This window comes from Alternaria hordeiaustralica (assembly GCF_023758085.1).
Source record: "Alternaria hordeiaustralica strain BMP 2776 chromosome Unknown scaffold_26, whole genome shotgun sequence".
NCBI classification, from domain to species: Eukaryota; Fungi; Ascomycota; class Dothideomycetes; order Pleosporales; family Pleosporaceae; genus Alternaria; species Alternaria hordeiaustralica.
Genome location: NW_026056798.1, coordinates 62,298 through 74,630, shown reverse-complemented (window position 1 = coordinate 74,630; position 12,333 = coordinate 62,298). Strand labels below are relative to the sequence as shown.

The following is a 12,333-nucleotide window of genomic DNA, read 5'->3' as shown; positions in this document are numbered from 1 at the left end:
GGATACACACCATGTCGAAAGCGGACTTTGTAATTGGCTTTCCTTCGCGGGGCGGATTCTGACCAAGGCGCCGACATGCTTCTGGAAGGAAGAGCTTATCCACAAAGCTTAATATCTTGGCAACTTCACTGTACCTGTAATCAAAGTTGAAACAAGACCTCGATATCCGATCTTGGCAAGTACCTCACTTCCAAACTGGAAAGAAGCAAGCAGGAAGCAGGAAAGAGGAAAGCTGATGCTACTCTCCATCAACAAACAGGAACTATAGCCGCTTCAAATGGGGATATGTACTCCATATCACAACGCCATGAACTGCGCGGAGACACCCACGCGTCACAATCCGTTATGCTGATCATTTACCTACGTGCGTCTAGCCAGCACGCTATTTGCTCTTCTCATCGCCCATCCCGCGATTATTCAGCGGAGGAGCGGTATGGGAAAGCACAGGGCGCGTGAGGCTTGTAGGTGCTTGGTGTGGCATTTGATAAGCAGGATTTATTTACGTACGTGATGTTTGATGGGGGATTTGGCATCGGACATGGGGAAGGGTGGTTATGCGAGTACGGGTAGATACGGGGTGGCTCAACGGGAGGACGTCGGGCATTGGGGTGCACGAAATGCTTGCCTGTTTGGGAGTCGCTGAGGTAGGGCATGGGGCATCATGGTAGTGGGTAGACGTTGTGGCTGGCTGGTAGACCGACTCAGCCTTCGCTAGCCACTGTATTGGAAGCGGGTGATTGGATCATGTACTAGGGTTGTGGTTAAAGACGTGCATGATGTTTATCCCACCGCAACGTCCAACATACACCATTATCCTACTAGCCTTCCCATCACGAGCCTATGCCTTACACTCACAGCCAACTAAGCTTTCCTCACACGGGTAGGGCTGCATGCACCTCGAGCCTCCTCCTTCTAGAAACAATCACTCCCGCACCACAAGACGTTGTTGAGTAAGCACATCGCTGGGCAGCCATAGGTTCATCGGACCGTGTTACTGCGTAGCTGTATAAGCTGCATCGTTCGATATTGCAACGGCTGGTGCTATGCGGCTTATTCAGCTCGTCATGCATACCCTATTCAGCTCACTTGTCCTACTGTCGCGCTTCCACGTGACGCCTTTCCGGTCCGGGTAGCGATATCGGTAGTTCGTGAGAGATTTTGTCAGCGGGGATATTCTGGGGAGTCATACTCTCAAGAATAGTTGGTGGTTGTTGATGCGAGGAGGTGTGACTCAAGTGTCTTGTACTACGTTGTGCGCGGGTTCTATAGGTGAGTATCCCAACGGTCGTTGAGGCTTTGCTAGTTGGTGGCTTGAATGAAGTGATTACGCAGCTGCTTCACCGAGTGAAACCCGGAATTGTTGCGCGTCAAGACAAGATGATTGTTAAGAGTGCGGACTGGATAGTGATCACTCATCTTCATTGAAGTAGATCATGTGGATGGTAGTGTGCACATTGTGTTCGATAACACCTGCTCCCTCCATATAGCGGTGCCCACTCAGACAGCTGGAAGTGAAATGGGAATCCCCAGAACACGTGACTACTGACTCCAATGACAAAAGAACTGCACAAACCGCATGTAGACCATCGGTACGACTGAGTCTGAGGTTCCAGACTTCTCACGATGGTGGAGACACTTCAGCTTTTCCAACGGCATGACGTAGGAAAACAAGCGTCTTTCCTTCCCGAAAAGCCACGTCTCGCGCTTATGCTCAGCTAGCAACTCACTGGTTTTATGGACCCTCGAGTCGATGGCACTAATATCTTTCTTCGCTTTCGCTTGTCACCGCACTTATCGAGTGCCGGTAGTGAAGGTCCGAGCCTCGGGTCATCGACTCCGATAGGCTGTCAAGAGATGTGAGCAAAAGGAAGTGCAAGTGGAAGCTCCATCGCTGTCACGATCACGATGCTAAAATTGGGCGCGAAGGATTTTGTTGATCAACATCATAGCTTCGACGTCCACGATGCAGCTTTGACATGCGCCAGGTTTGGCGAGCAGGAAGATCGAAGACGTAGCATGTTGGGTTCCGCAAGAGCCAACGTTGATGCCCTGTAGAAGTGCTGGGGGTGGTGTAACTGCAGCAAGGCGCATGCAAACATCGGCGCGACTACACCTGGGCAACAACAGCGACAACAACAACACACTTTACGGCTGTTTGATGCAGCCTTCGGCGAAACAATGGGCACAAATGCATGAACCCGGGCATGGGAATGCGAAAATGCCATGCATCACAACCACCATGCACGAGTCTATTGGCCTCGGCACCATTTTGCCGTCACCTGAGGTCCAGGCCTTTCGTTGTGCGAGGTTGGTTCCCGCGGCAGCATCTCGGAAAGCAGACATCGTCAAAGTTTAATCAAAAGAAAGCAGCATGACAACACCGAAAAGAAGCCTCTCGCAACCTCTCCGCGCCTACGAGTGGGCTCCGTGGAGGACCCGCTTGCCTCGGAGCTGAAACGCACGTCTGCGCACATGCGAGAAACGAAGCAGGACGTGGTGAGAAGCGCGACTGACGTCACAGTGCAGCGGCCACCAAAGGCGCGCTGCACCACCTGCCCGTCCAAGCGAGCCGATCCCCAGCACAACGCTCGATCGATATCGACTTCTAGGCCCTGCCTACTACTCCGTGCGCCGGTGGTCTGGATTCCTACAAAGAGTGGGCTTTTTAGCCTGCGTCCCCCAGCTACGGGACATCACGGACGTATTCTGTGTAGAGGCTATAGGGAATAAGGAAATAGAGCGACGTTTTGTACGGAAATATGGACCCGTGATTGCCGTGAAAGGAGAGAAAGGGATCGGGCCTTGAAGCGTGAAGGCTCGTGGTTGTGGGTTTTGCGTGATGGGCGGATGGATGAGGGTGAGATCTAGACACGACTGTGGGGCTAGGAGAAAGTCTTGTCTTACGGATTGTGGCAGGTGTGATGCCGACAGGGTGCTCTGCGCATGGAAAGAATCACGAGTGCATGAGGAGATGCAGGTGAGGTAATTTGGGTTTGATTGTTGTGGTGGTGGGAGTTTGTCAAGTCCTCCGAGGGAAACTCTGCCTAACGCTCCGCCTCTTGCGTGCCCTGCCAAACGCCTGCAGTGGTCCTTCAAAGCGATGAAAAAATGAAAATGGTATATCATACAACTGAAAGAAAAGATCGCGCCGTGTAAATGCTAAACCGATGTGCTCCAATAAAGTTTCCCAAATCGCAAAGTCGAAGCTGAAGAGTGTTGCCTGCACACTGTGCCGCTAAGTCGCTGATGTTTGAATGATTCGTCGAATGTCATGAGGGTGAAGGCCTAGGGCCCGGCGGTTATTGCGCCCTTGTCGACGATGATTGAGAGTTGAGTTGTGACAGCGATGCGAATGAGTTGGTCATGGCTGAGTAGGCAGCTGATGGTAGACCGTTGGTGGATGATGTGGATGAGGCGCTGTTGCTGCGGACTTGGAGGTTGAGTGTGTGGCAGCTATCGCATCGTCCGTTCATGCGGTTGCAGCGACCCCGGCATCCTCGCTCGTAGTTGGCGCAAGAGAACATTGTGGATTCGTGTTGTTGAGGTTGGTTGTTGTCGGTGAGTAGTAGAGTGATAGAGTAGTTGTGGTGGTGTAGCTGTGTGCGACTTGCGATCGAGAGACTTTGTAGTGTGCTGGATTTAGATAATCCTGAAGCCGAGGGCACACTTCGTAATATATGCGCCGGTGGGTTGTGAATGCCCGATGATGTAGCCAGCAAATGCAAGATATGCAGGGTAGTAATTGCGTATTCGGGCGTTAAAGTAGCCGTAATCGATGGGGTCCGTTGGCGTGTCTTGGTAGCGTGCGGATGGGTCCAATAATAGTGTGATTGGAGTGCCGAATGGAGTTAATGTGAAGATGCCCAAGTTCTGCAGATGCACGATGCGTGGCTTATAGCTATGAAGCGCAGATTAGACAGATGGCTGACAGGTTTCAAAAACTTGGAAGAGATAGGTGGAAGATCAGCTGTGACGATGGAGGCCGCAACTTCTTATGACAGTTGACGCGTCCAGAAGATGTGTGTGTCATGGTAGATTATACAGTGGAGAGACCCGAGGCCAGAATGTCGGCGGTCAGTGCGCTCTTACTCAATGGCCAGGGTCTCCTCTTACGCATGCACGAGACCCTGCCCTGGTTGTTCATCGCCCAAGTTAGCGCCAAAACCTTGATTTTTCGCTCTCCCGTCCATTCCGGCACTTCGCAGTCGCCTGCATACCTCATACGTACTCGGTGACGCTCAGCCACCACGGCGGTTGTTCAGGCGACCATCAACAGGTTGTTGCACGGGATAACATCCATGTGGACACACGACTAATCACTCAAACAGCCAAGTTGACTGTACAGGGACAGGCACAGTAGAACCTCGTTTCAAACAAATTCTGGAAAGCGGCTTAAAGTGGGCAACGAGTCCAAGACTTGCACGGCCACTTCATCCGTGCGCTCGTCAGCACCAAGACCCAAGAAAGCCACTCCAGAGAACCCACACATGGCGTTAGCCTGTCGCACTTCAGCCCTCTTCGATTACGTGGTGCTGCAGTCGTACCCTACGTGAGGCAGTAATCATGGCGCATGTGTGCCATGTGGTCCTGGCACTGCTGCCTCAGAACATGATAAGCCGGCCCGCTCGACACCGGAAACAACTGCGGGCGTAAGCTCGCGAGTCGCGACACCGATAAGATAGCGTACCTGATATCAGAAGATGGCTGAAGTGGAGGCCGGAGTGCGCGTTCGAGACTTTGTTCGTTTTTATGAAGATCGGCACTCCTACATGCGCGAGATCGATATGGCCTCACGGCGAAAGATTTATCCACCAGATCTGGCCTGATCTCAGAAGATGCGAACTGCTGTTACTGCGAAACCGGTCGAAGTTTCGACCTCGTGCGAGAACTAGATGCGAGTGGTTCGCAGTGGGTTGCTCCGGACGCCCGATCTGCGACCGTTAATCAAACCGTCCGGTGCATCCGCACCCGTCGCACGGCCAAACGCAATCGGGTCTCAACAACTTTGCCTACGGGCAGCGCTGCACCCCGAATTCCGCCTTCCAGCCTTGTGGGTGTCAGTGGGTTTGATGATCAGCGGGCGGATCCATCGCTTATCGTACTTCAAGGACCACAGGGACCAGAAGTCCACTGTTTACTGAACATTATGAAACATGATAGATCCAGGCAGCATGCTGAAGTAAGTCGCAGCAGGAGTCAGTCATGCATGGTTATGCTGAGAGCGATTGGAGGTTTCCAGTAGACCGTCGCCTCATTTCCTTGCTCGGCCGTCTGCCGCTCTCCCATACACTTCAACTTCCGTTCCATTCAATGTCATCCCATTCAATTTACTCGACGCTGAGTGTCACTATCTTGCGCGATTAATTCCTCTGCCTGCAGATTCTTAGACAGGGTGCACATCCAGCAATACCAGTTCACACGGTCAATGGCAATGTTAACATCTTGGAGGTGTCCGAAATTTTTCAGTCCATTGACAACCCCTTTGCTGACATGGTCCGTCGATAACAAACTCGTTGCGATACGCGCGCAGGCACAGGGAGCGTGAACGATAGAAGGAGTGACCAATTCAACTTGGTCGCATTGCGTGCTGGTACCATGAAGCAGTGCTCTTCACGAAGCCAATAGTACCAGAACACTCATTAGTTGACCTGAAAGACATGTCTTCCCCTGCTCTCGCAAACAGCAAACAGAGCACTGCGGAAAACAAACGAAATTCTCTATTACACTCTTTCCACCAAGCATCATGAACAAAATGAACCCGACTAACGCTGCAGCGCAATCTACTATACCTTTTCCAACTCTGCCACTTGAGCTCCGCGAGATCATCTACCGTCATGCGATACTCCCAGAGGACCTTACTTCTCAGTCTCAGCCCTTGAACTTCGGCCCCGTAGACACCCGGCGTGGAGGCGACCCTTTCTACCTCCAGTGGCTCGAACAACTCTGTCGCGTGAACCAAGCCACGCGCGTCGATGTATCCCTGTACCTTCTACGGACGACCGAATTCTACCTCATCTACCCAGAGCAAGCAGTACGATTCACGATATTCCTGGAGAGTCTAGGCGATGACGATTCAGGCTTTGCCGCAATTCGTAAACTCGATTTCCAACTCTTCGGCCGCTACCAACCAATTGCTGGGGCTAAGAACACTTACATCGAACTCATGAATCGATGTACAGGTTTAAGGGAAGTTGCATTAAAATTCGAAGTTGGGTACATGACTATTGACTCATGTAACTGGGCCGAGGATGTTATTATCCCTCCTACAACGCTAGGGACTTTTGATCTATGGACATTCGATCAAACGCGCATCAGAGAGCTAGAAGATGTCATTGCGATCTACCAGCTGGCAGATCTCTTGGAGGTAGAAAGTTTGCAGACGTTGACGATCGAGGCTTGGCCTAGGATCAGGGTAAGTGATCGGCACTGTATGCAGAACGTTTTGGTGGACTGTGCGCCGTTGATTGAGCGGTTGGTGGTGTGGCTTAGGGAGGGGTTTGCCGCCAGAGGGAGGAAGGTCGATGTGAGATATGTGGAAGCGAGTAGTCCAGGATTGAGGTGGAGTCGGCGGATCTGAGGTACCTAGTAGTTGCTGAGGCTTCCATATGAAGTCAAGTCTGCGTAATGAAACAGTTGACTGAGTCAATTGTCTAAGTTGTATGAAAAGTTGTTGCCTCTAATGTGTACAAGGCCAGAATATGTGTGTCCATCGTCTACCGAAGTATGTAGCAACTTGTTGTATCGTGAAAGTACCTGGGCAGCATGGAATGGAAGATGACGTGCGTGGAAGGTGAAGTTGGGCTTGGTCTTGCGACAGGCCTATGACTAAGCGAGGGCTGTCGTGTTTGCCATCTAATCCCAGCCAGCCCTAACCAGCCTCATTCATCCTTCAACGACCGAGCGCATCCGCAACACCATCGTCGCTCAACCATTTTTGACCATCACTACCATTGCTGCATCTGCGCGCACTTCGGGGCTCCAATTTTGACATTGTCGGCGCGCTTTCACGCCACGCGCATCGACTTGGCCGCGACGCGTCGACGTAAACAACAGCGCGACTCCTCCACCACCCCGCCCACAAACCGATCTACCCAACCACCACCATGTTTCTTCCAGAGGACCTCCTATTCAAGCAGGGCGCGCTTGCGCACGTCTGGCTTGCCTCGAATCAACAGAAGAAGCTCACCAAGGCCCAGGTGCTGCAGCACAAGATCCCAGAGAGTTGCGAGGTCATTATCCGACCCGAGGTGGCCGCTGGCGGTCCGCTTGCATTGCGGTTGAACGCGCAGTTGCTCCTCGGCGAGGTTCGCATCTACAACAAGAAGGTCAACTACCTCCAGGATGACTGTCAGGAAGCGCTGTGGAAGATCAGGATGGTAGGTTCCAAGTTTGACTGCGTGACATGACCACCTCTGACCCTTGTGCAGGCCTTCCGTCCCGGAAACATCGATGCGCCCGCCCAGACTCACGTCGCCAATCCCACAAACCTCATGCTACAGGATCAGATCACCGATCTCGATCTGTTGGCTCCCATGCCCGACCCTTCTTTTCTTCTCTCCCAGCCTCTTAGCGGCAGCCTCAACCTCGGCAACACCACAGTCCCCGATTGGGACAACAGCCAGTTCCTTTCCGGCAGCATTGAGCAGGCGCGTGGGGAGCCCATGGAACTGCCGGATGACGACCTAAACCTAGACATTGGAGAGGATGATGACTTGGAGCCGACAGCCGCCTACGACGAGGGTACCAGCATTGAAGTCGGCCGTAACGCACCTTTGGAACGACGTCGGTCCGAAGAGTTCACCGGGCTAGGCAAAGACATGATCGTGGATGACGACGATCTCGGCATCGACCTTGGCGAAGATCCTCCCACTGAACTCGCCCGCGGCCATGAACTCAATTTGGACGATGATCTGGATATTACTATGGGCGGTATGGACATGGACACCGAACTTCCTGCAGGCTCGATCGCCGGCGACTTCCCTGTGCGACAACGTGAAGAGTCACCGCTCTCCGAGTTGGGAGAGGAGGAGGCCACACGTCTTGAACAGGAGGTTGCCGAACAGAACGTCACCGTGTTTGAGCCAGAGCCAGAGCAGGAAGAGGAAGAATCAATCCATCAAGCCCGCGCCAAGCGCAGGAGGGTCATTGCAGCTGATGCCGAAACTATGATCTCAAGTCACCAGTTGAGGGAGCAACAGAACAACCGCGAGAAGATCCTCAAGCCTGCATCGTTCCTGCCTCGTGACCCTCTTCTGATGGCTTTGATGAACATGCAAAAGTCCGGAGGGTTTATCTCAAGCATACTGGGCGACGGACGAAGCCAAGGATGGGCTCCAGAGCTTCGAGGTATTCTTTCCCTAGAAGTTGTCTCACGCCCAGCCCAGAAGCGCAAGCGAGGTGGTGCAATTGCCGACAATGACGCTACCGAAGACGAGGCCGCAGCCGAAGGAGAGAAGACGCCACAACTGCAGCTGGAATTTGAGCAGGATGAGCCGACTTTGGGAGGCGGTGACCTTGGCCTTGGTGGCGACAACGACCCCACGCTTGCGGGATCCGACGATATCGTTCAACTTCCCGATGACCCTGGTTTCCAACAGGTTGGTGATGACGAAGAGGACATTTTCTCGCCTGTTCCAGACAACTTCGACGACACAACCGCGCCGCTCGTCCATCCCGACGAAGCCGGGCCCGTATCGCTAGGCACAAAGCATGCTGTCCATTTCTTGCGAGAACAGTTTGGACCCGAAGCTGAAGAGAGCGAGTCGGTACGACAGAAGACCAGCATCGTTTTCCAGGATGCCTTCCCAGAGGCCCGCACATCACGGACAGACGCGACGAAGATGTTCTTTGAAATGTTGGTACTGGCGACCAAGGATGCCATCAAAGTTGAGCAGCCAGCTAACGAGCTTGGTGGCCCTCTACGCATTCGCGCTAAGCGTGGCCTTTGGGGACAATGGGCAGAGACTGGTGCTAGTGGCGAGCTGGCATCCCAGGCTCAAGCAGCACCTACAGGAGATCCCGACGCGCCCGCTGAGGCCATGTTCCAGGGACCACCTGAGGTGTCTGTATCTGCCTAAATGTTCAACAATCTGTGTTTCTCCGACCTTCTTTGGGGCTTGGTATCATCTGTCGGTGTTGGCTGGATACCCTTTTCATGTATGACTCTTTTCACGTTGGAGACGGGCTTTGACTGGTGTTTTGGTGTTTTTGTGAGGTACGGTGTTTGTGGGAAATTGGTCCCCTGTACGATTGTATTAGGATAGTTACATTAGCTTGAAAAACGGAATGAATTCAGTACTACCTTTATGGATCGTTAATTCCTTTCTCCAAATGATGTCTGAGACAGTCGGTTGATCGACTGGGGTTGATGACTTCTAGGAAGTGTGCGTGGTGTTACCGTGTATTGCTCGGAAGAAGTTGGGGTTGTCCATCTTGAGGCAGGTGCGCCACGGCAGATCATCCCGAGGTCGGCAACTGCGTCTTCGCGGCCTTCCCGTTTCCACCTACCCACCTCTCGAACTTCGGCGGAAACATCACCGACCAACATTCCCGTCGTGCTAGTCATCGCATACCGTGATGCCTGCGAATGGGCCGGTGACAGGCCGCACGCGCAAAAGGGCTGCCGAGGCGTGTACGTTCTGCCGGCGGAGGAAGGTTCGTTACTGGACGTCTGCATGCCATCGTCGAGGAGTTGCATACTGAGGCTGGCAGATCAAATGCAGTGCTGAAAAGCCAATCTGCGCAAGTTGCAAAACGCATGATACAATTTGTCATTACGAGCCTATATCTATAGATGACGCACAGCATGCTACCAGTCGTCCGCGCAAGACGCCGCGAGCAGCAAGAACATCCGAGAGAGCGTCAGACAGAACATCAGAGTCGACACCATCAATTGCTGCTTCTGCACCTGTTGCACAGACCCCCGCAACTACACCCCAAAGCGTGTCGCGCATTGTTGTCGCTCCCAATGGCTCCTCTAGCTATCATGGGCGCACGAGCACTTTATTTGACGAAGGCACCAATGATCGATATGCTGCTGAAGCACGACCCCAAATGTCAGATGAATGGATCGAAAAAGGTCTCGTTGCTGAAGCTGCTCGTCAGAGACAACTTGAGACCGTCAACTTTCGACTTAAGAAGCTCGACTTCGACGGCGTCGAACCTGAGCTTGGTATGCATCTATTGTCATTACATTGGAACCGGCAACACCATTCTTTCCTTACTACCTATCGCCCAGCCTTTATGCGTGACATGGCATGCGGCGGTCCGTACTTCTCCAAACTTCTCTTGAATGCCATCTACTTCGGCGCAAGTAAGTTCAGCCCACGGCACGAAGTTCGCCGTGTAGCAGACGATGTCCGCACTGCTGGTTGGCAATTTCGTGAAAGAGTGAGAGAACTCCTGGGAGGCGCTTTGGACAAGAGCGAAATCACAACAATTCAAGCGTTGCTAGTTATGACCAACTCGTTGTTTGCTCTTGGCGATGAGCGCAGTGCTGCCTGGCTGTACGCTGGGTTGGCGTTTCGCATGATCGTTGACCTTGGTCTTCACGTTGATAAGCCTGAATTTGCAGGGTATCGTAAGCTTTCTGATGAGGACCATGAGATCCGACGTCGCGTTTTCTGGGCAGCATTTGGTAGGTATGATATTCATATCGCTCATCATCACACTAACTAAAAGCGCAGTCGTCGACAAGATCCAAAGCCTCTATCAAGGTCGCCCAGTGAGCATGACGGAGACACTCGTACCCACCAAATTTCTCGACACCTACGAAGAACTTGAGCATTGGACGCCCTTTTCCTATTCCACGCAACCAGACGCCGTCTATCTAGGTTCGCCGGCATATAGTATCTCCACGTTTCGACACCTTTGCCAGCTCTCGGTTATTCTGAGCGACATACTCAGCACCATCTATACCGAAAGAAGCTTCGACGTAAGCCCTACAGAGCTGTCCACCAAGTTGGAGAGCATACATCAAAAGCTGTTAACATGGCGTGGGCTTCTGCCCGAACACCTCACGGTAGATGTAGCGGAAGTAGCGGCGACACCTCCTCCGCATGTTCTAAGCTTACAGTAAGTGATTATAACGCTGCACACGCCACGGATGTACTAAAACAACACTAGCGCCTTGTACCATGTTCTCACGATTCTCTTGCACCGACCCTTCGTCGCAGATGGGCATCTCTACAATACATCACGCGCCATCTCCGTGAACTCGTTTATGGCGTGCGCCACTGCGGCGGATGCTATTGTACAGCTCCTGAGAGCATACGACAAAACTTTCAGTGTGCGGAGAGCCCCTTACCTGATTTCCTATGCGACTTATGTTGCTGCCACTGTGCATGCCCGTATTGCAGCCAAGCGTGGTGCCGGCTCACAAGCTCATAAGAGCCTAGAGACTTGCTTAGCCGTTTTCCGCGACAACCAAGAGACTAATTGGGCTGTACGACGCGCCAATGCCATTATCCAGAGCCTAATGAAGAGATTGGGTGTTGTTGCACCCGAGCTGAATGACATACACATCGGCAGTGGTGAAGACAACCACAGCAGCGCACCAGACGTTTCTTTGGGCAGTGCAATGAATCGCGAACCAAGCCTACAAAGCTTCGATATCGATGGCATTATCCAGAGTTTTGTCCGAGATCAGGACTCTACGCATCTAGCGCAGCCAGGTTCAATGGACCCTGCTGCCGACATGGCTGTACCTGGAGTGCCGCCGTCGGCGTACAATACCATGGAGACGGCGAACATGCCCTACGGAAATTCTGGTAACTGGGCGTATCAGGACCAACAACAACCCTTCAGTGAGCAACCATTTTCGGTGGATGACCTCCTTTACGGTTTCAACGGATCAGAACTTGATCAATTCCCAGCCATGAATTGGGACATGTAAGAGATGGGTATGGCGACATGAAGCTCTCCCTGTCACCCAAAGTACCATTAAAAGTCATTGTCATTATCATCGGATCATCACGAGACGAGCGCACACAAGAAGATGCTCTTCCTGTCACTGCGTTGGATTCTGTGGGGCATCGAGTCCCGCGGGAAGAAAGCCGAGGTTTTACCGCGGCTAGGCTTTCCGCAGCATGTCAAGATCCCACGGCATCTAACGCACTAACGGGAAGAGTCTCATGCCTATCCGTCGAATACACTGCGGCCCGTACTCCTGGTCGTTTCTACCCGAACATTTTTGGAACGAAGGCATATATAGAGAAGTGCATTGCCCGATATGATGACACATTTCAAGCTAGAAACGAAGCACCAACTTCATCAACTTCACCACCTTGAACCGTAGCATCATCCTCTATAGATGCTACGCACAATTCTCAAACC

The 12,333-nt window shown here is 52.5% G+C and overlaps 2 protein-coding genes across 2 annotated transcripts; both read left to right on the top strand.

Moving 5' to 3' along the window:
- Positions 1-7,103: 7,103 nt before the first annotated feature.
- J4E84_009113 (uncharacterized protein) lies at positions 7,104-9,077 on the top strand (the record flags this gene model as incomplete). The annotated part of the gene is made up of 2 exons (XM_049391678.1): positions 7,104-7,376; positions 7,428-9,077. The coding sequence occupies 2 exons, from the start codon at positions 7,104-7,106 to the stop codon at positions 9,075-9,077; spliced, it is 1,923 nt and encodes a 640-aa protein (XP_049240543.1).
- A 976-nt stretch (positions 9,078-10,053) lies between these two features.
- Positions 10,054-11,893, top strand: J4E84_009112 (uncharacterized protein; the record flags this gene model as incomplete). Its single annotated transcript, XM_049391677.1, has 3 exons — positions 10,054-10,636; positions 10,686-11,073; positions 11,125-11,893. The coding sequence occupies 3 exons, from the start codon at positions 10,054-10,056 to the stop codon at positions 11,891-11,893; spliced, it is 1,740 nt and encodes a 579-aa protein (XP_049240542.1).
- Between the last annotated feature and the right edge of the window lie 440 nt (positions 11,894-12,333).